Here is a 27,018-nt window from a genome sequence, read left to right as displayed (position 1 = left end):
CTCAGCTCCCGGGCTGTGCAAAATCCATTCACTTGTTCACTGAGAGTGTCCCAAGCGCCTCTCCCGTATGCTGGTGCCTGGCACCGTGAAGGTGACTGGGACCCCGAGGGGGTGAGCCCTGCCCCGTCCCCAGAGGGGGTCACAGTCTGGAGAAGGCAGACGCAACAACACATGTAATACTGGGACATGGCACGTGCCGTGACAGAGGGACAGGGGGTGCTGCGGGGATAAATGACCAAGTCTCTCCAGGGGCACCTGGAAGGCTTGGCGGGGAGGGGACATTCTATGCCACACTGACATCCTGAGGGGGGTGTGAGGGACAGAGAGAGGCCTCTGGAGGCCGAGCGGGGAGTGAGGTTCTGTGGAGAAGGAACACACAGGACTGGAAAGCCGGAGGGCTCAGCCCTACAGCATGCCCTCCTGGGACGGCCCCCGGCCGGGACAGAAGGATGCTCGGGACTGAATGACCACATGTCCTCTCCGGTCTGGGCGCTTCAAGACACTGGAAACCTCTGGGATACCCTCGCTCATCTCCAACACCCAGACACCAGGCTGCACCCCCGCAGCGCCCCAGGCCTCTGCCATCTCTGTTCACCGTCCCCGTGGGTACCGCTCCCTCTCGGGGCAGGCTGGGGCCAAGGCCACAGAGAGAGCTGAGCCAGCTGCTGTGGCCGCAGGGCCCTTGCCAGAGCCTCAGGGGAAGGAGCCTGGGGCAAAACAAGATCAGCTTTCTCCGGGGAGACCTGATGGGGCAGGGTGACTGGGTCACAGCCTTGGGCTGAGGGACAGAGGGAAAAAAAAAGCGGCATTTATCCGTAGCTTTATCTGGTGCCTCGTTTTAAAGGCACTGCCTCATTTGACAGCGATCTTATAAGAAGGGCATCATTTTACAGAGTAGTAAACTGAGGCACGGGGTGGTTATGGGACTAAAGGACTGAGCCCGGCCTGTACCCGCAGTCTCCTCCACAGCTCACGCCCTTTCTGCTCAGACTGCAGCCACACTCTCCCAGCTGTTGGGTGCCATCGGCACCCAAGGGTGCCAAGGACACGCCCTCCTAGAAACAACAGAGAATCAGAGAAGCAGGCTCCCTTCTGGAGAGTTATCTGAGCAGAGGGCCCTCCGGTCACCCGGAGGGAGGAGCTCACCGCCCAGCAGACTCTGGCCCCTGTTTCAGACTGAGTGGCGATGTGACCAGGGGGTGGGGCTCTGGAGCCCGCTGAGAACCCGGTTCTAATCCCCACTTGGCCATTTTGTAGCTCAGTGACCACCCTTCAGTGCCTCAGGGGTCCAGTCTGTGAAATGGGGACAATGCAAGTCCCGGTCTCAGAGCTGTCGTGAGAACCGAACAAGACGATGGAGACACCTCAGCGAAATTCCAGCCCATTAAAGGTGCCCAAGAGGTAACAGCTACACTGACTGCTACTATTATTAACTGAGCTAAACACTGTATCACTTAGGAGGGGTTTGGGCAGCCCTGAAACGGAAGAAAAAGGAGCTTGGTGGGAAAGGGGTCAACGAGGCGTGGGGAGGGGGGATCAACCATTGGGTTCAGGCACTCACAGGGTCCTCTCCGAGGAAGCCCGAGGCTCTCCGCTTGCAGCTGGTCACCCCATTCTCCTGGCTCTGACCGTGCCCTGCCTCCCCCTGGGGCCCGCCGGCTTCTCCATGACTTTGAGGCATGGGGTCCTGGGACATGCCTGTTAACCAATGGCCACTGGGGGGATTCAAGAGCCTCATGATTTTGGATAAGGTGCCTGTGCCCTGAAAGCCAGAGCATCTGTCATGTGCTGACCAATCAAGGTCCGGAGTCTGAAGGACCCGGGCCAGACGCAGGGCTCTGGAGACATTTGCCACCCCTGGACCTGGGTGAGGAGGCCACCTGCCTGCTCTTTCTCAGACTCTCGGGCACCTCTGCTCTCGGCCAGCAGAGGGCGCTATTGCACGCAGCTCAGCGCAGTCCAGCCCGGCCGCCCGCCTACCTTATTGGCCACCGTGTACTGGTAAGAGTAACGCTGCTTGCCGCTCTTGTCTTCGTAAACCGTGGGCACGATCTTCAAGATGTAGTCGTGGGAGGCGAGGGCTGCGGGAAGGACACAGCGGAATGAAGCAGGGGGACGGGCACCGCCTGGCTGGCGGCTCCAGGTCACTCCAACCTTAAACTCGCTTGCCATTGCAGGTGGCTGGCGGGGGTTGGGAGGTGGGGCTGCAGGCTCCCCATTTACATCACCAAAGGACCCCTCTTCATTTTCTCCCATTGACACCTGGCATTGAAAGGCTACTCCTGTACTGCCCACTACATTTCTGGAAACCAGGCACTGTCCATCAGGAGGGTAAGCATTGAAAGGTGGGTGCTGGGAGAGGCCATGCTCCAAGAGGAACTGTGATGTCAGAAGAACTGAGTTACATAACAGGGTGAATAATGCATTTCCGTGCACGGGGCGCAGGGAAGGCTCACGCTCCCCTCGTGCAAACATACGTGGAAGAATTCTCTGGAAAAATACCCAGAGAACTGTTAGCCGTTTTAGCCTCTGAGGAGGAAGGCAGGATGTGATCAAGATCGCATTTTATCGTGCGCCCTCTGGTCCTGTTTGACTGCTGTTACTTTGAAAACAAACTGGGTTTGGGTTTTAAAAAGAAAGAGCCCGCAAACCATTTCTGGTTTCTATGAAGGACTGATGACTTTCTCTCCCCATTTTTCAATGAACAGGAGACCTGTTCTGCCTCCGCCTGGCCCTGCTGCAGATTCCAGGGTAACTCTCATCCCCTCCCTTGTGGGGTGGGGAGGTCTCAGAGGGCAGGGGCCTTACTCATCCCTGTGTCCCCAGTGCCCTGCACGGGCTGGGTACGGAGCAGACAGCGGCTAATGCTTATTGAATGAATGAACAGGTGGAGGGATGACTGGTCAAAAGCATGAATGGGAGAGCAGATGAATCAGCTTCTGATAAGAATGAGGTAACCGGAATTGAACGCTGGGCTGAGAGTGCTGGCCCAACGCTGCCAGATATCGCCAGGGAAGGGTCTGAATTCCCTTGGGCCTTCTGGGACGCTCAGAGAAGCTCGGGTCAGGGGTCGTGGAGCTGAAAGAGCAGAAACCAGAGATGTAGGCCCGTGGGTTGTGATCCTGGCCTCCTGGCTGAGTCAGCCCCGAACCCTGCACTCATCTTGTGTAAGAGGTGGGGGATACAGCTGGTGTGTGCGGCCTCTTCCTGCTAACACCGAGTCTCAGGAAGGAAGGGACAGAGCTTCCGGAGCTGTCTGCAGACCGGAGTCCTCTGGGAACCCGAGAAGAGCCCTGCAGCCTCGGGGCTGAGCCCACGGAGGCCCCAATGCCTCTCCGCTCGACCCTGAAGTGGTCCTCAGATCATAAAAGCGCCAGAGTCACCGGGAAAGGCAGACACCTGGACCTCACCCCCAAAGGTGTGCCTGGGCTGGAGCTCAGAAGTCGTCTGCACTTGAAAGCAGGAGCCCAAGACCACCCTTGAAATACAGCATTCCAAGTGCCCACCGCCCGGCTGAAAACCTGAGTGCATGGAAATCACGTCTATAATGGTTCTATTAAACGGAATGGAGGGGCCGGGGAAGCAGGGGATTGTGGGATGACGAAGAGGGCGAAGGGCATCAAATAAACGGTGATGGAAGGAGACCAGTCTGGGTTGTGGCACTCAGTGGAGTATACAGACGTCGTATTAGAGTCGTGTACCGGCAATTTAACATTACTAATCCATGTCACCCCAATAAATTACAAATAAATTCAAAAGAGCTCCATTAAAACGTGTACAAAAAACCACCAGAAATAAAACAAGTCCACCATCCACAGGAAACGGTGGATTCTCACTCTTGTGTGCAAGCCGGCACACTTGTGTGTATACATGTGTTTGCATTTTCCTAAAATTGGATCACACTGTACCATTTTCTAAAAACAGAATGCCACAGACCCCAGAGGGCAGGCCCCACAGTGGGGTCGGTCGTGCGCACTGCCATGCCCCCAGCACGGTGCCTGGCGTGTAGTAGGTGCTCAGTAAACGCTGGCTGCCTGAATGTCGGTGAGGTTCTGCCATACTGTGGTCACACGCATCCTGCGTGACGCTGTCCTTGCCCCGAGCCCCCACGGCTAGACACAGACCTCATGTTCACTCTCATAAACGATGACCTAATGGACATCATTTCCCTAAATCGCTGGACACCCTCAATTCTCTCCCTAGCTTCCTCTCGCATGAGTAGAATGGATGACTCAAACGCAACGACCGGTTTCAGAGCCTTTGATACGATGTGCCAGACATCCACTCGAGACCCCGCACCTCACACGCCCACATGGATTCCTCGTCAGTCAGCTGACCCCTCCTTGGGGCCGGTGGCTCCAGCGCCGTCCACGCAGGCCCACGTACCCTTCCTGCTCCCTCCGGCCCTGCACGCATCTCATTATGGAGAAGCTCAAACATGTAAGATGCAGGAATCACGGAGGAGCTCCCCTGTACCCGTTTCCCGGAGTCACAGTGAACAGCACCGGCCAATGCGCTTCAACTCGACCCCGTTGCCCCTCCTGTCCCATTTGATGTTGCAGCGAACCCTAAACATCACATCAATCCATCCACAAGCACGTGAGTGCTGTCTCCCTGAAGGGTAAGACCTCCTGAGGAAAGAAAAACACCCACCACCACTAGGCCACTGTCACAGCTCAAACGTCAACAACTTCATTGTCGTCAGGATCTTCAAAGAGAGTGGCCTGAGCCAAGAAAAACAGTCAATTCGTTCCTTGGGAGGAGTGGGATGTCCTACAGAGAATGTGGTCAGGGAGGGCTGCCGGGTGGTGGTGTCTGTGCTGACACCCAGATGACAAGAGGCAGCCCCCTCGGAAGACGTGAGTGCAGAGGGCCTCCCAGGGCTGAAAGCCCCCCAGCTCGGGACCGAGGCTGAGAGCTGAGGAAATGACAGGCTGTCCTCTGTCCTCCATCTGGCCCTCTGCCACCAGACCAAATGCGTTTTTCTCGCCACCAAGCAGGCCTGGGACGGCTTTCACCTTAGCCCCCAGGCAGGCGCGGTTTCCTGCCCAGACCCTCTGCCAGCTCCCACGCTGGGGCCTCGAGCTGGATCCGTGTCCCATCCTGGGCAGCTGAGGGATCCGTGCTAACTGTGGGCACGTGTGCACGGCTACCTGGGGGCCCCACGCTGCCCTAACCCAGACCCCTGACGACTCCCCGCCGTCTGTGACCTTCACGCATACACACAGGAGGCGCCGTCACAAGCTCGGGCCCTGCTGGCGGCGGCGTGAACCAGCACGGGCCACTGGGAGGCCACTGGGGAGCTGACACAGGCAGATACCGGACGTGTCGGCGGCACTGCTGACACAGCGAAAGTGCAAGGGGCCTGGCAGAGCCGCTGGGTGGGCGGCCGGACCTCCGTCACCGCCGGAAACACCGGACAGGACTGTGGTTAGTTAGGTCATGGGGCCGAGGACAGCAATCAGAAGGTACACTGCTGCCCACGCTTTGAACAAATGTCTCCTGGCCGTGGCCAAGAGCCCACAGGGACACGGAGGGTGGGAAGGAGGGTTTCCTGGGGGCGGGGCCTGGGGAGGTGGTTTCTCTTTTTGAGGCTCCTGATGATTGGCAAGCGGAAGGTATTTTAAGAAATGCTGAGAAAAGCCTTATGGGTGAGAAAGGTGAGCCCGGGTGGATGAGGCAAGGTGACCCGCCCTGCAGGGTCCCGCGGGCAGACAGGCCTCCCAGGCCCCGCCTGCATTCACATCCAAGGCCCTGAGCGTGTGTGCACTCTCCTGCCGGTGTGTGGACACAGGACACTGTAGCCCGGGCCGAGGTGCCGGGGAGCCGAGCCGGGAGAGGACTCGGGAGGGGGTTTCAGCAGGAAGAGAGGGTGGGGTGGCGGCGGCCCAGGTAGCCAGGGTCCACAGAGGCACCCACAGACGCGCTCTCAGGCAGCCCCATGATCGGGGAGGGGTGCCGGCAGGGCCATCGCTCCCTGTGGGACCTCAGGCCAGTCACTGAAGGACTGAGAATGGGAGCAGTGGCTACGGTCACGCTGCCTGGGAGCACTGACGGAGTGCCCGGGGCTGCTGCCGACTCTCCCCAGGGCCAAGTCAGCTTCGCTCCCCTTCTCTGAAAGACAGAGAGAGCTCCGTCTTCCTCCCACGCTCGCTGTGGGGAAGAGGCCTGGCGTACAGGGTGTGCCCCACGCCGGCCCCTGCCCTCCCCCGTCCCTCTGGGCAGCACCGGGAATCCCGGGGCGAGAGGCTGCTCCCGGGGGTGACACTTACGGTTGGAGGTGAGTCTGTCCGCTCCCCCGAGGGCATTGAACGCTCCGTGCACATTCTGGACCTGCGGAGAGGCACGGCGAGGGGGCTGACCTCAGGAGGCCGCCCCCTCCGGACCTGGCCCCCGCTGTCAGGGGATGGCCAGGTGCAATCTGGTTTAGGGACCTCCTCTGTTTGTAAAATGGGGGTCTGCCTCGAAAAGAAGTTGTGGGGAGCAAGATCCAGACATCACACAGGCCTGGCACACAGTAGGCACTAGCGTGCTTCCCATCTAGGGCACCTACTATGTGCACTCTGTCCTGGGTACTCGGGGGCCTGGCACAGAGCCTGGTGCAGAGCAGACATCTCTAGAGTCTGAGGAATCTGTGACTGTCCAAGGCAGAGAAAGGAGGGCCCAGAGCCGGACACACCTGGTGTCTTACAAGCTGTGTGGCCTTGGGTAAGTTACTGAACTTCTCTGAACCAGTGTCCTCATCAGGAAAAGTAAATCCCATCCCACATCCCTGAGGGAGATTTTCTTTCTTTTTTTTTTTTTAAAAAAAAAAGATATTAGTTACTTATTTTTAGAGAGAAGTGAAGGGAGGGAGAAATAGAGGGAGAGAAACATCAATGTGCGGTTGCCTCTCGCACGCCCCCTCCTGGGGCCCCGGCCCATGACCCAGGTTTGTGCCCTGACTGAGAATCAAACCCGTGACCCTTTGGTTTGCAGGCCAGCACTCAATCCATTGAGCCACCCCAGCCAGGGCTCCCGAGGGAGTTTTCGACAGGATTAAAGAAGGGGTCGCCTACAACCCTGTATTCTGAGTGACAAAGGGCAGGCTTCCACGCAGGCTGAAGGTGTCTGGAGTGAGGCATGTGTGGTGTGGTCCGTGCAAAGGCTGGGTCTGAATTCTGGCTGCACGTGCACGTAAGTGACGTGACAGTGGACGTGCTTGTGTGTGCGCACGTGCACCGGCGTGTTCACCTCCAGCAACCTCAGTCAGGAAATGGAACTCCCACCAAGCAAGGCCTGGGGTGCTCAGGGCCAGGCTGCCAGCCCCAGCACCGTGGCCAGGCAGCTACTCTCCCTCTGAGCCTCGGTTCCCTCTGTCACACAGGCTGCAAGAGTTTCTACCTCCAGGGCCATCAACGCTCCCCCGCCTGCAGCTGGCAGAGTCGGGCTGTCAGCGTCCGGTGCTCCGTGTTTGCTGCCGGGCGGGGCCTGCTGCCCTCTCGGTCACATGACAAGGACTTGGGACACCTCGTTCACCATGCAACCCACTGAGCAGCGTGGGCCTGAGCAGAGAGGCCAAGGGGGCCGTGGAGGGGAGCGGGCTGGCTGTGCAGACAGACAGATCTCGGGGGTCCCTGCATGAGTGGCTTCCCTGGTCCCAGCTCCATGTCTGTAAAATGTGGTGCCCCTCCGGCCGACAGAGGGGAAGCATCAGCACTGAGAACTTGCTAATGAAGACAGGTCCCTTGCCCCAGGCCCCAGGCCCCAGGTTGAGGTGGCTCCAAGGCCAGCGTGCTGCTGACGAAACGGCAGCTGCGAGCTCAGAAGGAGCAAAACAGACGGGGTGCGGGGTGGAGCAGAGGCTCAAAGGGGGCGGCCCCTCTGGAGGGCGTCGCTCTGAGCCCGGGAAGGACAGATGGCTCTGGTGACACAGTCTGTCCGCCCGTCCCTGGCCACGCCGCCTGCAGTGTGGCTGCTCACCTGTAGCGTGTCCCCGAAGGAGAGCTTGTGGATGATGTGGGTCATGTCCGGGTTCTGTGGCTGGGCCGTGGCACTGTGTGTGGACACGTGGAAGTTGCCTGGGACCTGGGAGAGAGGCAAGTGTCAGGAGTTGGGTGGGCTTCCCCAGCAGGTGGGGCGCAGGACTTCTCCCCGGAGCCAGACAGATCTACACGTGGACCGCAGCGTGGTCGGGACACGAGACCGGAGGGGCCACTGCCCGCCTCTGAGCCCCGGCTTCCTCCCGGGCAGAAGGCGGCAGCCACGGCAGCCGCCCGAGGGGGCCGTTTGGCTGGGGCGGAGGGGAGAGCGTGTCTGTGAAGCACCCTGCAGGGCACCTGGCGCAAGGCCATGGACCGAGACAGCAGCTGCCTGCCACCCACTCCCGGCCGCCAGCTCCACCTCGGGGTGGGGACGACCTTTAGGCCTGCAGAGCAACCTGGCTTCCTAGGACTCCAAATCAACATGTTGCCCACGAGGGGAAGAAGCACAGCTCACGTTTCAGCAGCAGCTTCCTTTGTGAGCATGCCTGTTTCAAACGCTGCAGCCCGCCCTCGGGAACACGCGTCTTTACCAGGGGCCTGGGCTGCGGGCTCACGCGGGAGGAGCTTGGCGGACAGCGCGGGGCTGGCCTCGGTGAGCTCACATCGAGTGGCCAGCACGGGGTCTGGGCCCTGGGCCCGGGGGGCAGGCAGGCGGTGGGGGAGCATGTCGCCGGGTCTGGGCTGAGCAGGAGGGACAGCATCGCCCACTCAGGGCCCGATGACCTGTCACAGGGCGGCAGCTGCGTCTCACCCGTGGCTCCGGTCTGGCCCTGCCTCCCAGCTGAACATGGTCCGTGGCTGCTCTGGGTCTCAGTCTCCCCATCGGCAAAACGGGGATGACCACCTCGGGGGGTCACTGGGAGGATTAAACGAGGCGACGAGTGCCAAGCCGATGGCACCGTCACTGGGTTGGGTTCGTAGGATGGACCACTCTGTCGTTGGGGAGCAGGACCTCCCAGAAGAGGGGGTGGCATGCCCACAGGCAGGGCCTGGGGAGGAGGCGCTGCACTCAAGAAATGCTTTAAACTCCGTTTTGACTTATGCAGAGGACACGTAGAGACGTCTTGACTACAAAAACTTCACGAGATAAAGCCTGGACTCCAGTCCCCGTGGCCGGCTGCCCCCGGAAATGACAACCAGAGGGCGTCCGGTGTGTGTCCTGGGGTGCTTCCTGTGCAGTGACGCGGGGCCCCCCGCGGACGTGGGCAGAATGCAGAGTTGCGTCCGGGGCCCGGGGCCTCCCGCTCCCAGAGGCAAGTGAGCCAAGGAGGCTGGCTCCCGCGCATCTGCCACCCGCTGCCGCCCCTCGGGCTGTGACTCAGTGACCCGCTCCCCCTGCACCTGGCATCCATCACAGGTGGCTGACTCATCCCGGCGCACGCTGGGCCGGAGAGAGAAAAGCCGACGCTTTTAGAGCCTGTGACTTAGGAACCTGCGTCAGTGCCTCTGTGGGTTTTAAAAATACATCCACGGAGCCAGGCCTCAGGCCCCGGCTCACCCTGCTTTCTTCCCCGGGGCGCCGGGTGATTCAGCGAGGAGTCTGGGGTGCTGGGGGCTGCCACAGCAGCTCGGGACACGTGAACTCTGACTTCTGGCTGCTGGCCAGCCTCCTGATGGGTGGATAAGGAGGCCGCAGGGCACGTGCCAGCCAGATGCTGCGAGATAAAGGGGTGGGGGCCGGCTGTGGGCCCGGCCCGCCTCCACGGCGGGCTTTCTCCTCCGAGCTACTGCCTGGCTGAGAGCTTCTCGAAAGCACGACCCCTTAGCCGGCCCAGGGTGGGTGGGGGTCAAAGGGGGGCCTGAACTGTGCTCCGGAGTGAATGAACACATCGGTCAGGGACACATGAGACCGAGGTGTCTCAGGGGGAGACAGCAGGAGCCCGGGCTGTGCATGCCGATCACCCTCCGCTGGGACGGGAGGCCCACCTGTCCAATTCTCGGCCCCAGAGCAGGTCACCCACCCTGAGACTTGGCAGGTGCTTGATACAAATTTTTGGACTGCATGAATGTATAGTAACAGCTCATTTATTCCTCACATAAGCTTTGTGGAGGGGGCGCATCATCACGTGATCATCCCATCCTCCCCCTAAAGATGTGAAAACTGAGGCTGAGATGGGTGGGGGGACTGGGCGGGCACTGCTTGGCCAAGAGGGGAAGGAGCTGGGCTCGAATGCAGGGCTCAGAGCTGCCAACGCTGCCATCTCCCTCCCACGCTGCCTGATCCCGCCAGCAGGGGCTCCACGCCCCAGGGAGCCCAGAACCCCCACCCAGGCCCTCGGCAGGAAACCCCAGACACCTGGGTATTGACCTCAGCCCGTCAGGGGCTGGCCGGGGGGAGGCAAGTGGGCGCACGGCGCGGCCATCGGGGTCTGGGGAGGGAGGGGGCAGCAGAGGTGGGGACCGGGGTCTCCGTACCTTGTTGATGCTGAACTGGCCCTCGAAGCGGCAGCCTACCCCATTGTTCAGCGGGATCTTCATGGAGTTGTCGATGTGCCCCACCTCGTGCCTGCCCATCTCATCCTGGATGTCCAGCCCGACCACTGCGACGGCCAAGGAGAGAGGAGTCACAAACACCCAGAGCGACGGGGGCGGAGCACCAGCCCTCTCCCCCATCCCCTCCATGGACAGGCCGGGCCCTCCAAGAGCTCACGGTCTGGGCCCAGAAACAGAGAGGAAGTCAGGCCGCAGGGGAGGAGGACAGAGGGACCCTGGAGGAAGTGGGAGCCAGCTCCCCTCATCCCCGCCACTGCCTCCTCGGGGAAGGAAGAGGGGAAGGAGAGGAGGGGGCAGCAGCCAGTGGGGCCGCTGAGGCAGGACTGCAGGGCGTGGGGGTGACAGCTGCCCGAGGTGGGGCTGCAGGCCGCAGAGGGTCAAGGTTAGGAGGCGGCCTGAATCCTGGCCCTGCCTGCCTTGTGCCAGCTGTGTGACCCTGGCCGAGGCCCTGAACTTCCCTCTGCCTCAGTTTCTTTCTTGGGAAATGGGGTGATAACAATGAAACCTTCCTTGGAGGAGCGTGAGGATCCAACAGTTAATACGGGTAGAAAACGCTTGGAATGGGGTGTAATGCACAGGAAGTGGCAGCTGCTTAATAAACTTCACCATTTAATGTGCCTCAGACAGAACCTGGGTTCACTGGTCAAACAGGCCCATTCGCTCATTCACTCATTCATTCATCATTAGTTCACTCATTCACTCATTCATGCATTCACACCTTCCCTTACCCCAACGCCTGTTCCTCCAGGCCCCACCCTGCAAGAGCTCAGGCTCGATACACTAAATGGGAAACCTGGGGCATCCTGGGCCCCGACTCCAGCATGGCTCTACCGCCCCTGTGACTCAGTTTCCCAACCTGGGAAATGGGCAGGTGCATGCCCACTGCTTGTCCCGAGATGGTCCAAGCGGTGGAGGTGGAGGTGGAGGTGGTGGGGTCCCCACAACCTACAGAAACGCAGCAATTCCCCTGGAAGGAACGCTGGGAAGGAGGTTGCCGTGTATAGAAAGAGCAGCTGGAAGTAGCGTTTTAAATGAGCCAATCCTGCAAGGGAGCCACGGGAACCACTCCCATGCCCTCGGTGGAGACGGGGAAGGGAGCGAGGGCCCGCCCACAGATGAGGATGCGAGGCAGCCCTTGCAGAGGATGCTCAGGGGTCTGCAGTAGGTGGGAAGGTCGATGCCATCGTGTTCGGTTTAAAAGAAGACACACGCGGATCCCCATGTGCGTCAGCAGTCGCGTCCCGGGAGCCCGTGCTCCGCATGCACACGTGACCAGACCCGTGCGCAAGGCTGCCGGGGGCAACCGCGTCTGAGATCGCGACCGCTGGAGGCAGCAGCCCACTGCCTGTCAGCGGGGGCCTGGCCCCATGGAACGGCCCCCTCCGGGAGGCGGGGCAGCGGGCACAGGAAGCAGCGGGAGACGCCGCCCCCGGCGGGGCAGCGGCTGAGTGCGGGGGCGCGCGTCACACACGTTACCTAACCCCTGTTTCTCCGTCTCCTCCTCCGTCCCAGGTTTCTGAGGCTAAAGGGAAAACTGAACCGGCACTTACCGTGCACCCGACACCTCTCTAAGCGCCTTTTATGTAAGAAGGCGCCGCCCGCACATTCCCCTGGGGAAGGGAACGCTGTCAGACCCACATCCTTTCTGGGGAGGCGCCGAGGCACAGAGCGCTGAAGGAGCTCGCCTGGGGCCTCACAGCTAAGAAACGACAGCGCTTGGGTCGGACGCCATGGAGTCTCAAACGAGAGCCCAAGCTGTTTCGACTTGCCGCTAGAACACCCCTCGTCCTGACGCCGCGCCAGCACAGCCAAAGCGTTCACGGTGGGGCCCGGCCCGGGCTCAGAGCCCACTGAGTGTCTGCCGGGGTTACTGTTTCACTAATCCGATGAGCAATGTAAGAACAGCCCCAAGACATTAGCTGAAAAAAAAGAAGCCCCAGAAAGGCCCCATACAGCTGGGTCCCCATCACGGAAAAAGAAGGTTGTTGATGGACAGTCAGGCAGACAGGCAGGCGGACACAGGACACGGGGGTGGGGGAGGGGGTCCCCACTGTTGGCAGGGCCTTCCTCTGGGGTGGGTGGCACCCTGGGGGAACATGGGTTCCTTTCAGGGTTCTCTTGATCTATTTCTATAGTCTGCATTTGGAACGTGTGATCCTTTCACAAAATAAAAGATGTATTCCCGTACTGGTTGTGTAACCAAAAACCCCCATCGTTTTAAAAGCAGGACACGGGACCACACAGCATGACCTCAGCGGGCACAGAAATGGCCCGCGGAAGGGGAGGCCAGCGGGACGGAACGGCCCGGGATGCCCCCCGTGGCTGTCGTCGTGGGAGTGAAGGATGGGCAAGTGCTCCTCTCTCTGTGGCTCTGGGTTTTCCCCAAGTACAATGGCGAGCGCACATTTTTCTCCTATAATGTCAACTGGATCCAGGGCTCTGGCAGAAGCTGCCAATGGGGTTCGGGCAAGGGCCCCGCAGAGCAGCAGGGCCCCACAGGCCGGCACAGCCGCAGTGGGAGGTCGCCGGGCCCCCCTTGGGCCGCTGCCTGGAGCTGGGACAGAGCCTAGAACCACATCCCTTCCCTCCCCTGCCCCATGGGTCCCGGTCCTCTGGCCTAAGAATTTCCCTGTTCCAGAGACATGACCAACTCCTGAATGAGAAGCTGCCAGATGAATTATTTTTCTAAGAAAAAGAGAATAAGACAAAAATAAAACTGACCTATTCCAACAGGTTGCCTGGCTTGGGGCCCACTGTGGATTCAAAGTTGTGATGTCATTCTCGGTAAGAGCAGTCACAGGGCTGCCTCCTGGTGGCTGCCTGCAGACCCACCCAAGGTGCTGCCCTCCAACAGGAAGGGAGGGGGTGCGTGCCAGGCTGGGGCAGAGAAACAGCTAGAACCCCAGTCCTGGCAGGGACACCTAGTCCACTCACCCACAGGTCTAGGCACCAGCCCATCCTATCCTCTCGACAACTTTGGGCAATAGTTTAGCACTGAGCCCATTTTACAGATGAGGAAACCGAGGCTCGGGGAGGTTGCCGTAACCAGGGTCAGACAGGTTTAGTGACCAGGGGAGCCAGCATCGGATGCCACACGCCAGACTTCCAATGAGCTTTGTTGACACGAGTCATTCATTCTCTGGGTTGGAACAAAGGAAACAAACAAGGCAGAGCCTGACGTGGGAAAGGAAGTGTGACAGCTGCCAAGGGCTCAGAGCTGCCTCCTCCCTCTGGCGACTCCTGGCTGGCTGGAGGGCTCCCTCCTTCAGGCGCTGGGGAGGTTCTATGACCCCCACTCACCCCCACACACCACCCTGCTGTCCTTAGACAAGGACACCAAGGTTGAGGATCCTGACAGCCGGGCCCTCTGCCACCAGGTGGGACATACCGCGGAGCCCGTCACATGCCACACATCGCTGCTTGTCCTCTCGCCTCCCTCACGCCCTTACCGGTTCCTCCGGAGGGCGCCCCCTCAATACACCCATTTTCAGAGAAACCTGACTCTTGCTTCTTGGGAACTTGAAGGAAGGAACACCCCTGCCCCCGCCCCCGCAACACGTATTCTCCGGAGGTAATTACGCCCCCCAGCAGTTTCTCGTGTTTTCCTCCGGAAGCCCAGCAAGCACGTTTGCGTGGGGTCACATTCTCCCCTGGAGGGCCGGGGAGAATCTCACGCTGCGCTGCCGTGGCTGGCAGCCCGCCCTGCCCGCTCCGCGGGTCCCAGTCCTGGCGCCGCGTCAAGGAGGGAACTCGCCGCGGATACTCACGTTCGCAGTGCAGGTTGGGCAGACTGATGTTCAGGCTGACGTCAATTTTGCCCCCGCTGTCCTTGTCCGGGTCATCGACATACAGCTCATTCACGCTGCGGGAGACAAGCACAGAGGCCTTTGCTGTGGCAGGGGCACCCACCCCGGCTGCAGGGACAGCCAGGGACCACCCTCCACGGTGACTCCTGCTCCAATAGCCGGCATCACCCCCTGGGGGTGAGGCGGGGGGGCGGGGCCTGCGCCTGCCCAGGCGCGGGGCAGCGGGGCTCCCATCCCAATGGCAAGCGTGCTCCCCAGATGCTGGCCTTCCCACTCGGAGGGAGGGCGTGGGGGTCGTGGCAAGAGCTCAGGAGTCAGTCCCGGTTCCAATCCCGGCTCTGCCGCTCTCTGTGGGGACTCGGCAGAGGTCACCTCTGGGAACGCGTCTGTTACATGGGGGGGAGGGGGAGCGGGGTGGTCTAAACGTGGACACGAGAACTGCGGGCCTTCCTAGGGGTCCGAGCCCAGCACCAGCAGGCACACGGCACCTCCCTCCCTGCTGTGAGGTCAGGGCTCCCTGGGTGCCAGTCCTCACATCCCGGCTCTCACAAACCCTGGGCGGGTTCCAGGTCTGAGAACAACCAGTCCCACGTATCAGTTTCCTGTGGCTGCTGTAGCACGTCGGCGGAAAGGTACCCACGTAAAACAGCGCACACTTATGAGCTTCCACTTCTGGAGGCCGGCCGTCTGCAGAGGGTCCCCACGAGAGAATCCCCCGTCTTGTCTTTTGCGGCTTCTGGCGGCCGCCTCTGCTCACAGCCCTGCCTTCACCTGCCCGGCCGGCCGCAGGGCGCGTCCTCTCCTCCTGACTTCCTCCTAGAACTCCTGTGAGTTCGCCCTGCCCACCTGGGCAACCCGGGACCACCTTCCCATCTCAAGACCCTAGACATAATCACATTGGTAAACTTTCTTCTTCATGTAAAATCACAGTCACAGGTTTCAGGGACAGGGACCTGGACGTCTCTGGGGGAGGCACAGTTTGGGGGCAGGCGGCTCCACGGACACCGTGACAGCCTGCTGTCAGGGACAGTGGCGCCATACTGGGATCTGTCAGTGACACCCGTGTCTCTAACCCTCTGAGCACCCAGCCTGTCCGGCACCAGAGTGACAGGAAGCAGAGAGATGTGGTCTCAGCCATCACGGAGCCCCCAGACCTCCAAAGCGTCCCAGGGAAACAGAGCCCACCATCCACGACCACTGCTTTCACGGGGAGGGGGGCACCCCGAGAGGGCTGGACCAGGCAGCTGACCTCGGGGAGAGTGGCTGGAACGACCTCTCTGAGGAGGTGGCAGCTGAGTCTGAGGGGGAGGAGGCCATCCTGGCGAAGAGGGAGGGGGCCCTCGGGACAGAGGTCTGGGGGTGCAAGGGCAGGGCTCACTGGGGAACTGAGTGAAGGTCGCTGTGGCTGCAGTGCGGAGCAGTCGCAGACTGGGTGGGGCCCGAGTCAGGGGGGCTCCGACCCCATGCTGAGTGAGGCCTTGGCACTTGAACCTGAGCCAGCGCCGTGGTCAGGCTGCACGTTACTAGGCTCCCTCTGTCTGCTGCCAGGGAGGCTGACTGGAGGGGCCAGTGCACACTCGGGGGTCCAGACGGGAGGCTGCTTCAGGGTGCAGGTGACCCGTGCTGGCCTGGCCTGGGTGTGGTGGGGATGGAGAGGAAGGCAGGGGGTGCGAGAGCAGGCAGGACTCTCGGCTGTCCGGCCGGCCTGAGGGTGGGCCGAGGGGAGCACCGGACGACTGCCGTGGATTCTTCCCGGAACCCTTCACGGGAAGAGAACCGACCGGTGGGGGGAAAGGCGCCGGATTCCGCGTGGCCCGCTGAGCTCGAGGTGCCTGAACGCTGGGCAGCCGTGTCGGAAGCCTGGGGCCCGGGAAGCTCCCCGCAGGGAGAGGTAGTAGAACCTGCAGGCCATCCTAGCAGGCAGCTAAGGGCAGAGCTCAAGGCAGCCCCTGGGGTCCCTCACACGGGCTGTGACATAAGAGGCTGCAGCTCTGAATTATCACAGAGCCTGGTCGACGGCTGCTTCTTTGGGAAAGAATGAGTCAGGCCGGGGCGAGGGCATTTTGATTTTACTAAGATCCTGTCCTTGCGCCCCAGCCCCAAGGGCGATACGGCAGGTGCTCACTTAGTAAGAAATGGAGGGCTCAACGACACACCTGGGGCTCCCTTCCTTGTGGGGTCCCAAGAATGTCCCCAGAAACAAGAGACCTGCACAGTTTAGCCTCCAGATTTCGGGGCCTCCCGCCCATCCAGCCAGGGACGGCCGGATCTGCCCCTGCGAGATGTCCTGACCCCCACTCCGAAGGCAGGACACTGAGGCTCAGAGAGGTTGAGTCCCACCCGCAATGTCACACAGCAGGAAATGGCTAAGCTGCCGCCCCAGCCCAGGGCTTACTCTGCCTTCCTCCTTCTTGTCCTCGGCATCCAGGGTCAAGGCAGAACATGAGGGGGGACCCTGGCCCTCCGAGGCCCCAGCATGTGGGGCGGGAAGACAAGGGCCTGGGCGTGGCAGGCTGCTGGCGTGGGCGCACGTCAAAGAACGGGAAGAACTCAGGAGCCCGTGGGAGAGGAGCCAGCAGGATCAGGGGCGGTTACCCTGGAGGATGGACTGTGCCGCAGCCAAATGCTCCTCCTCAGCCTTCAGCACCCAATTTCTATGCCAGCCTTAGGTGGCAACTCAGGAGGGGGGCTGAGTAACGAGACTGCTCGGTGATTAACAGGATGGTCACCCAGGGAGAGCTCTCGGCTCCCCTGCCCTGCCCAGTGAGACTCTTCCTCGAAGCGCCTCACCTCTCCCACCTGGAAGGCGGGGCCTGGAGCATCACTGAGGGATTGTGGGATGATGTCATCCCCTGGCAATCTGCTGGAGGTGACCTCAGCTTGCAGAGCGAGGTGAGGCCCAGGTGTGGTGCCGAGGTGAGCTCACCCTTGCGGCCCCAGGGGCTCTCTCCCAGGGCAGGGGCCCAGGCTCCCCAGCGCAGCCGAGACAAAGGGACTGAGGTACAGGCGGGTGACAAAGGCACTCACTCACCTGCAGAGCTCGGGGACAGGCTTACCATGTAAACCTAGACCTGGCTGATCCCAGGCGCCTTCCTGAAAGCCCCAGGCTGTGGGGTAAACCGCCGGGTCACCTGGGCTGCCCGCCTGGGAGGTCAACACGTCCGCCTTCTGAGTACAAGGTGAATGTTCCAGGGCTGCTGGCTTCCTGCCACCCCCGGCTGGCTCCGAGAGCCCACTCACAGCCTCGGGTCACTTGTCCCTGGCAGGCGCCTGCCCAGGCCAGCCAACCTTACTGCCTGGGTCCGAACCGATTTTAAACCGTGACTTTAAACGTCTGTTTAGAACTGAAATAAACACTTTTTATGGACTTGCTGTTGTTTGGGCCCCCCTGTGGGCCTGGTCCCCCGTCACTAGCGAGGGTGATGAGAAGACCCGGGGGGCAGTGACAGGTAGATGTGGGCTCACCACCTGGTCCTGCCCCTGAGGAGCTGGGGAACCTGGGCCAAGTGGCTTCATCTGCCTGAGCCTGGGTCTCCCCAACTTAAAACTGGTAAAGCTTTCAGTGACATTGAAAGTTTCCATAGGCACAATTGACCTATGGTAGCAGAAGTCAGAATGGGGGGTGGTGGCAGTTGCTGACTGGGAGGGGCAAAGAGAACCTTCCGGCTGGCGGAGGTGTGCCGTCCTGGGGAGGTGACGTGGGTGTGACGTCAACACAGGTGAACACCTGTCATTAAGATGTGTGCACTCGTCATCTCAAAGTTATATATATACACCTCACTAAGAAGGGGGGGAAGAGGAAGAAGTGAGGGGAGGAAAAGAAGGAGGGAGAAAGAGGGAGAAAGAAAGAAATGGGCTAAGGATTCTGCCACCTCCCAGGGCTGCGTGAGGGCTGGACTGGCGCTGGAGCGGCAGGCTGCCGGGCAGGGGCGTTTGTCCCTCACGTAACCTCAGGGTCACAGCGTGGGCCTTCTATCAGAGTGGAAGTCCAGGCTCTCGGGGTTCGAACCCCGACTCTGCCACCTACTGGCCGACTGACCTGGTCCCTGAGCCTTAGTTTCCCCAGATCAGTAAGATGGGGGACAAAGACACGGCACAGTCTCGGATAACAGTGAGCGCTCGGTGCCCGCCCACGGCTGTCACTGTCATCACTCATGTCGGCATCTACGGACAGAGTCCAGGGCGCAGCGTCATGGGGAGGACTGAACGTGCTCCCGTGGGCACGGCCCTGGTCAAGTCTAAGGCCCCCGGAAAAGCTGGCCTTGCTGGTAACGCGTCAAAGGACATGGCCCCGTTCTGGGTGCCCAGGTGGTGGGGCTTTCACAGGTATCTCATTTAACACGCAGAACAAGCCAGTGTCGAATAGGGGTTCCTCTTCTCTTTCCATAAGGACAAAGCCAGGCTCAGAGGAAGACAGGTCAAGACCAGCCAAGGTCACACGGCAGGAAGAGGCAGAGGCGGGACCTGAACCTAGAGACCCAGAGCCTCCAGAGCCCAGGGCTGCATTCCTTCCATTGAGAGACATCGGGTGGGACGGGAAATAATGAAGAACTGAGGGGCGTGGCCCCCCAAGTCCACCTGTGGGCCAGGTGTCACCGTCTTTCTGATAATCTTCAGATGCCCAACCCCCATGGCCCAAACATCCGTAGGCTATGGAGGGGCTCAAGGGCCACGCCCTATGTGCCCCATAAGCCTCCCTCTGCCACCACCTTCCACACCCCGCGGGCACCTGACCCCCCCACCCCCCCGCAGAAGAGGGCTCCGCACCGCCAGCACGGAGCCAGGGCTCACGATCTCTGCTGATGGAACAGACGGGGGAGGCAACTGACTGCACTGGTGGGGGAGTCAGTCGGGGTGCATTCCGGATGGAGGACGCCAGACAGTGTCGGGGAGTCTGGCGGACGGCGTGGGGGTGCGGGGGCGCCGAGACCATGTAGGGACGATAGGGAGGGAGGCCTGGGGAGGTATCGGTGGAGGGGGGAGCGTAGGTGGAATGTCATGGAGGGCCTTGAAGTTCTCGGCTGAGGCGTGCGTCTGATGACATCCATGGAAAACAATTTTATTTGCTTTTAGAAGAGCCCTTGAATAGTTCGGATTCCTGCCCGAAGCCGCTGGCCTCCATGCTTCACAGCCGGACTCAGTGGAAACTTACACATCAGCGAGGCCCGAGGCACGGGCCTCCTCGGTGGGAGGGGGCGGGGAGGGACCCAGGTTACGCAGTTACTCCCTGGTAGGTAACGATGCCCCCCCCAAATCAGCCCTCCGCAGACACCCCATCCTGCCCCTACCCCTGCTGCATGGCCATCACCCTCTGCCTTGGGTCATCACCCAGCCTCTCCACCTGGGCCTTGGCCTCCAAGGTCACCCCCTCACGAGAGGTGAGCTTTCACCCTGGCTGGTGTGGCTCAGTGGAGTGTGCCGGCCTGCGAAGCAAAGGGTCGCCGGTTTGATTCCCAATCAGGGCACATGCCTGGGTTGCGGGCCAGGTCCCCAGCAGGGGGTAAGAGGCAACCACACATTGATGTTTCTCTCCCTCTCTTTCTCCTTCCCTTCCTCTCTGTAAAAATTAATAAATCTTTAAAAGAAAGAGAGAGAGGGGTGAGCTTTCTGAGACATCCGCCAGATCCTGTCACTGAGCTCAGAAGCCTTCAGCCCTCTCGCTGGTCCTTTCCCAAGGGCACAGTGACAATCGTGGCTGCTACCCGGCCCTGGCTCCCAATCCAGGCCATCTCCTCCTCCCAGTGAAGCCCCTGGCCTCCTCACCCTGGACCTGCTAGAGGAGTGTGAGGACACCGGTCAAGGTTACCTCCAAGTTCCCACAGTGGGCAGTGGCCTCCTGGAGCCCCAACTGCCTGCCTGGCCACCTCACCCGGGGAGGGGGCACTCACATCCCCCGGTCAATTATTCGGACCAAAAAACAGCGGCTCCCAGGTGCCCGGGGAGCGGACGTGCTCTGGGCAGCAAAGGGCCGGACAACAGGCCAGGGTGATGCTCGGGCGTCAGACAGACTTGGGTTTGACTCTGGCTCCACAACTCTCTAACCGCACTGAGGTTTTAGCCTCCTGCTGCCTCAGTTTCCCCAGCCGCAAAGCGGGGCTGACACTAATAGCAGTATCTACTTCAAGGGGCTTTGCGAAGATCGAATGAGCAGAGCGTGGTAAACTGCCAGCCTGGGGGGCCGGCACCTGGTCCCCTACTATCGAATCAGAACAGGAAATTAGAATGAGGCGTATCGAGCCACCAATTATTGTAACAGGGTGCAGCTAAGAGGGGAGCCTCAAATAGGGATGTGTAACAGGGTCCAGAAGAGCCTGGAGATAATTGGCTCCACACCACAGGGCCACACCTGCCCAGAACCTGGCAGCTGTAGCCAATTGTGAGAGGAGCCGGAAATGGGGCTGCAGAGAAAGATTGGCGCCGGGATTTAAACCGAGACTCGGCAGCCATTTGGGGGGGGAGGGGCATGCACAGCCCTGAAGTGGGGAGAACCATGCGCAGCCCTGCAAGAGAGAACCACACAGCTTTAGCAGAGTGAAGACTCTCTCGGCCCTGAGGGAGGGAGAACCATGCGGCTCTGGCAGAGTGGGGACTCCTGTGACCTGGGGAGAGAGGACTACGTGCCTTTGCCAGAGTAGGGACCCCCACAGCTTTAGGAGATACAGTACTCTGGACTGGGCAAAGGGGGAAGGAAGGAAGGACTGTGTCTGTTTGTGGGTACTTTAAGGGACTTGAGGATTTTTGGTGAAGACATTAGGTCCCTACTTTAAGTTTGTATAGCATTAAATAAACGTTTCCTTTCCTTTTCACAAACCTCTGGTATTGAGAGACGTCTTTCCTCTGGTGGCAGACATAACGGACCTGGGGGCTTCTTTATATCGTCTCAGGCCCCCCTTGTTTGTTCTGTTAACATTATCAATGGAGAGCTCCAGTGGCTACGGTTTCTCATTATAAATGCCCGTCCCGTTAATAAGAAGAGCAGCCAGAGCCTGGGCAGCCAAAGGCTGGAATGTTCTGTGGCCACGTTCTCCAAGGGCGGGGCGGGGGGTGGTGGTTTGCTCCCCTGCACCTCCCAACACCCTGTGGGGCCACTCTCCCCAGCATAATTAGAGGCCTGTCCAGGGCCCAGGTCGGAGTCCGATCACCCAAACAAACAGGCCTCTCTCCCACCGGGCCGGGCCAGAATAGCGTCTTATGTCACCGATAACCACAGGCCCACGTTGGAGCCATGTTGGTCCAACCAGCGGTGACCTCATTTCCTTAGGTTCCAGTCTCACGGGGGGGCGGGGGACTGACCCACTTCGGCCACACAACGGCCAGGGCGGGGCGGCTGCTCCAAGAAGGAAAAGAACCGTGACCTTCCCTTCTTCCCGAGCCAGCAGGGCTCCGCAGGGGGCGGACGAGCTTCTGAGAGAGGGAAGACACCAGAGGCACACCCCCCTCCCTCCGGACTTCTCGGGTGTCCTCGGTCCGCACCCCTGCACGCTCCCTTTGGGCAACATCTGTACGGTGGTTACGTGGCCACAGAGGCACAGGGGGCGTCAGGGTCGCTGCAGGTCATAAGTGGAGCCTGTGGCCCCGACAGGTCTCTGTTCTTGCCCCCACTCCCCCCTCCCCACCTCCAGCCACACGTGCTGCAAACAGCAAAGTGCGTGTTAGCCCAGGGCCGGACACAGGAGAACCCTCAATCAATAGCCTCTTGTTTTGATTTCTTCCTTCACCCTCATCTTTCTTCCTCTCCAGGGTCCAGGATGCCCCCGGGGGGCCAGGAAGAGGAAGTCCCGGGGAGGGGACAGGGTGGGAGGGGCAGGGTAGTGGGAACATTGTGTTATTGGGAAAGGAGAGCCCTGTCTTGGGTACACAGAAGGACCTGTCCAGGCTTGCTAGAGTGCCGCCCCGCCCCCCAGGCGAGGTCCCGCCCACTCCAGACGCAGGCTCTGACGTCCATACTCTCCTGCCTCAGCCCCCCTACCTGGCTGTGAGCTGTGCTGACAAACAAGGTTCCCAAAGCCGCCCTCCCAAGGTCAGCAGGAGGTGAGGGAGGCCTGTTCCTAACTCAAGGGAGGGGACCAGGCAATGAGCATTCAGGGGCTCTTCCCACCTGGGAGGCCTCCCGACCTCTGAGTGTCAGGTGGGGAGTAAATATGCCCTGAGTAAGTGCGGGAAAAGATAGGACCCTGTCGGCATCAAACGCTACAGTAAGTTCCTGATTTACTTGCACTTCCCGGGGTTGCGTTCTCACACCTGGAAGTCAGGACCACCTCCACCAGCCAGAAGAGGCCTCACGCCCTCGGGGTGGTCCGGCCCCAGACCGGCGGCATCTCTGAGTGTGCCTCTCTCGTGGGCAAGCCTCCCAGCGCACCACACCCCTCCTCCTGCTGCGTCTCTCCGTTCAGAGCCTCACCACGAGTGGCTAGGTTCCAGGGCCGCTTGCCCACTGACCCCTGGTGTGTCCCCTGCTGCCCTTGTCAGCCCCTCTGAGCACGGAACCACAGAGCAGCCAATATGGCAGGCCTCACCCTGGCTTCTGGGGGCTCAGGGCTGAGGGCGATCCCCGTTAACACGCAGCCATGCACAGGACCCGGCCTGACTTGGCTCCCCCTGCTCCGTGCTCTGTGGCCCCCCACCCCCCCTCCCGAGGCTCCTGCCGCACCAGCTCTGTCCATACTTCACACGCTCCAGGGAACCCTGCCTCCGGGCCTTCACACCTGCTAGCGCCCTTGCCTGGGACATGTGAACCCTCCCACTGGGTGCCTGGGGCGGGGTCAGGGCCTCTCCTTGCTGCCATCACACATGTACTCCTCTCATCTTGCTCAGAACATGAGGGGCCTGCACCGCACCCCTCCTCCCAGGGAACGGGGGCAGCCTGGAGAGGCCAGCAGCAGGTGTGAGGATCCTGGCACACAGGTCCTCTGGAACACCGGCAACCCTCACAGCCTCTTACTGCTCTCCGTGCTTGCAACGCCAACCCGCGATGGGGTGACCCTTAGACGTGAATGGCCCACATGTGCGCAGGCAGGAAGACACTTGACTGGGACAGGTCACCCCCCATTGGGGGCTGGGTGTGCAGCGGGACACACAACCCCTTCTCTGGCCTCCTCGTGGTTAGGGGTGGGGGAGCAGGTCCTATCTCGGGAAGCAGCTAAGCCTCCTCAGGCCTGGAAGGGAGTGCGACTCCGATCCACTGTCCCTTGTTTCGCCGGCAAGACTCAGGCCCAGAGAGGTTCAGCAACGTGCGCAGGGTCACACAGGAAAGCGAGCAGAGACCCAGCCCTGGGTCTCCCAGTCCTGCTCTATTGCATTTCCCACCACTCTGTGAGGACCCTGGGGCATGGGTGCCGTGGGGGTTGAACACAGGAGCAGAGGCACAGGGGAGGCCCACCCTGTCACACCTCGGAGGGCAGGAAGCTACACGCAGAAACAGGTTAAAAAGAGGCGAGACCAGTAGGCCTCAGGAGCCACCTCCTGATGGCATGCCATGGACTGCAAGCAAGCGGCCTGCCTGTCTGTGCCTCAGTTTCCTCGCCTGTACGGCGGAAACAACTGGCCCTGGGGCCGTGGGAGGGTCAAAGGCCGTGACACTCATACAGCCACCAGGCCCATCGGGGACCCAGCGGCTGTGTTTTCAATTTCCTGGTGCCTCGTGGCTGAGGAGGAGGTCAGGAAAACCAAGGAATTCCGTGAGTAAAAGAGAAAATTCCAGTGTTGAGCAGGGGCGCGAGCGGCCAGGGCTCAGCCCCCTGAAGACCTTCTCGGCTGCCAACATGGAAACAAAGAGACCGGGAAGCCTCCCCGCCAAGGCAGTGAGCTGATTCCGTCTCCGAGGGGCGTCCGAGGGGGCAGCGGCTAGCTCATCCCACCGGCATCTGGGTTCTGCACATCCCAGAGGATGTGCTAGGAATCAGGGCGGACTCACAATGCGTCAGTCTCGGCCAGGAGAAGCCCGCGCCCCCGAGCGTGGGCCTGGGAACAGGGCAGGGGGCTTAGCCGAGGGGGCGTGGCCTCTGACGTCAGCGGCCACGCCCCCTCGGCTAGGAAGCCGTGCAGTTTCTCCGAACTCTTCCAGCTTTGACACGGAATGACCCCAGGATGAGTCAGAGGGGGGGAAAAAGCCCCCCTGCCAAACACAGGGACGGCAAAGACAGCAAATGCCTTCTGCCCGTGGGGGGCCCAAGGGGGCCTCCCGCAGCACGGAACCCAGTTTCCTCCTCAGCCGTAACAAAGCAGCATTCGCGTCTGCTCCGACTTGAAAACCCTTTTAAGAGGCAGAAGGGCAGCGATGCCACAGGCTCGGAAAGGGAGTTGGAGGAGTTCTGAGGTTTCTCTCTGTGTTCAGGCCCCTCCCTCTTCTCATCTGGGAAAGCTCTGGAATGCGCTGTGGGGGTGGGGGGGTGACTTACACTTCTGTGGTGATGAATCCGGTGAGCTCCGAGAGGAAGAGGAAGAGGATGAAGAGGCAGCAGCAGATAGAGACTGGAAGGAACAACAGAGAGACGCACCGTGAGGGCGGAGGGCACTCACCCGGGCAGCCAGGCTCTCCCCGGCCCTCCCTGCCCCCTGCCCTCAGGGGAAAGCTGCTTAGAGGGAGGGGGAGAGACCCCCCCCCACAGCCCCCAAGGCCCCTGCCTACTCTTGGTCTCAGTGGGAAGCAACCCCGCACCCAGGAAGGGAGCCTGACCCTCCAGGGCGGGCCCAGCCCCCTCACGGGCAGAGCGTCCCAGGGGCCAGCCCAGCCCTCTTCCACGGGAGCAGATTCGCGCCGAGTCAAAAATGGAGGCGGCCAGGCGGTAGCCACCAAATGGGGTCTGTTTGGCTTGAGTGGGATGCATTCTAGAGTACAGAGTTGGCCCTGAACAACCCAGAGATCCCCCCAAAGTCCGGCCTTCCGGCTGCTGCAGAGCACCCCAGCCCCTGTACCCGCAGGGCTCTGAGCCCACCAGCGTGCCACAGGCCCCACTGCGCCCTCCTGCCTCCCTGCTTCCTAGGCTGAGCGCCTGCTCTGTGTATCACCACCCCCATGGTGCCACCCACAGTGCCCGTGTTCCCATCCAGTGTAGGCAAACGAGGACGGTGAGCTCTGTGCTTCAAGGGCAGGGACCACTCTTTGCGGACGTGAGGAGTGGCCCCAGTCAGAGACGCAGAGAGGGGGACCTCGGCTCTGGGGCTGGCCCCTGCGCGTGTAAGGAGCTCGGTTGTCTGGCCGCTGCCGATGCTGGGGTGTGTGGCCCTGCAGTGGCACAGGACACAACCAGCGCCTGGGGGTCTGGGCCTCTGGTCACCTCCAGGCCCATCTCCTGACACAGCCCCAACAGCCACACGGAGAGCCCAGTGCTGGTTGAGTGCTGGTCCCGGACCGTGCGTCCCATTTCGGTCCCTCGGTCTGGACTGGCTTTCCCATCATCCCTCCTCCTCTGCCGTCGCCCTCAGATGTCCCTTTGGCAGGGAAGCCCACCCCGTCCCCAGAAGTGGAGCCAGCTCCTCCTTCCTCCCTGCTCCCCCCGTTTGCTGGGACACCTGCCACGTCCAGTGGTTGCCTGTGTCCGTGTCTCTCACTAGATTGACACCCCGGAAGGCAGACACCCCACAGCCCTCTATTAGGCCTCTCGTCACAGAGACCTGTAAGGGCTGGGCAGTCTGGGGAAGGTGACGTGGCACATGGGATGACCGTTGGTTTCCTGTAGAGAGAAAGTTCGTTCCCAGCCCCACCTGCTCCTTCCGCTACATTCCGGACACCTGGCACCTGGACTGGCCGAGCCACCGGATGGGCGCTGAGACCACTTATATCACCATCACCCCACTAGTATTGTTATTATCAATCAATCTATCTATCTATCTATCCATTAAAGACTGGTCAAAGACGCATTCTGGGCGTGGAGGGCAGAGAATGAGCGTTTCTTGGACACCTACTGTACGCCTTGCCGAGGGAGCATGGACGGACATCTGGTCACTGCACACACCCACGGACGGGGGCACGAGCCCGCGTGAGGGGTGCAGGAACGGAGGCCCAGAGAGGAGGAGGCTGGCCTTGGAGCCACGCTGGGAGGGGACGAGATGGGAACCTGTGTGCTCTGGAGCTGAAGCCCGAACAACAGGTGCCCCAAGAGCTCAGGGTCCAAGTGAAGGGCCCGGGGATGTCCTCAGAGTCCCCTGCCAGCTCCCAAAACCACCCCGAGACACGGGGCTACTAGAGTCCCTCGCCAGGTCCTCCAATCTCTGAAAGAGCGGTTTGGGGCAGCTCTAAGGGGTTTCTTTTTTGTTGTTGTTCTTGAAGGGGAAGAGGTAAAATATGCACGTGGCGAGAAAGGAGTCAGGCCGCATTAAAAGGCACCTAGTGTGCAAGTCTCTCCCTCACTCCTGACCGCAGTCCCCGCCCGGAGGCCGCACTGCCACAGCTCTGCGTCCTTCCCGGTCACCCGACCACAGGCGGGCAGATCCCTTTCTTTCCCTAAGCCAACAGCAGCCTAAGGCGCGCACGCCTCCCGCCACGCTCTGCTCCCTACGCAGTCTCTGCGCAGGCGCCACGTCAGCTTGTCCAGGGTGCCCACGTTGGTTTGCTTGTTTGTTTGTTTGCTTTTATGGCCCAGAAATGAGTTTTCAAGTGTCTTCCCCAGCCGCCGAGCAAGCCCACTGCAGGAAGGAGTCCCAGTTTCCCGGCGCACGCCCCTCCCCGAGGCACCCATGAGCTGCGGCGATGACAG

At 60.9% G+C, this 27,018-nt stretch overlaps 1 protein-coding gene across 3 annotated transcripts in view; it reads right to left on the bottom strand.

The window, feature by feature from the left end:
- The window catches only part of ERGIC1 (endoplasmic reticulum-golgi intermediate compartment 1), an 80,155-nt gene that overhangs the window by 10,783 nt on the left and 42,354 nt on the right, over positions 1-27,018 (bottom strand). For all 3 annotated transcript variants that reach the window (XM_028528715.2, XM_036014527.1, XM_036014528.1), the window contains 6 exons: positions 24,721-24,793; positions 14,285-14,379; positions 10,440-10,564; positions 7,963-8,067; positions 6,273-6,333; positions 1,981-2,081 (listed from right to left, as the gene is read on the bottom strand). In XM_028528715.2, coding sequence (XP_028384516.2) covers positions 1,981-2,081; positions 6,273-6,333; positions 7,963-8,067; positions 10,440-10,564; positions 14,285-14,379; positions 24,721-24,793 — 560 coding nt within the window. The remainder of the gene's footprint in view (positions 1-1,980; positions 2,082-6,272; positions 6,334-7,962; positions 8,068-10,439; positions 10,565-14,284; positions 14,380-24,720; positions 24,794-27,018) is intronic.

Source organism: Phyllostomus discolor, chromosome 13, assembly GCF_004126475.2.
Source record: "Phyllostomus discolor isolate MPI-MPIP mPhyDis1 chromosome 13, mPhyDis1.pri.v3, whole genome shotgun sequence".
Classification (NCBI taxonomy): domain Eukaryota; kingdom Metazoa; phylum Chordata; class Mammalia; order Chiroptera; family Phyllostomidae; genus Phyllostomus; species Phyllostomus discolor.
The sequence above is the reverse complement of the archived record's forward strand: the minus strand, read 5'-3'. Positions and strand labels throughout refer to the sequence as shown.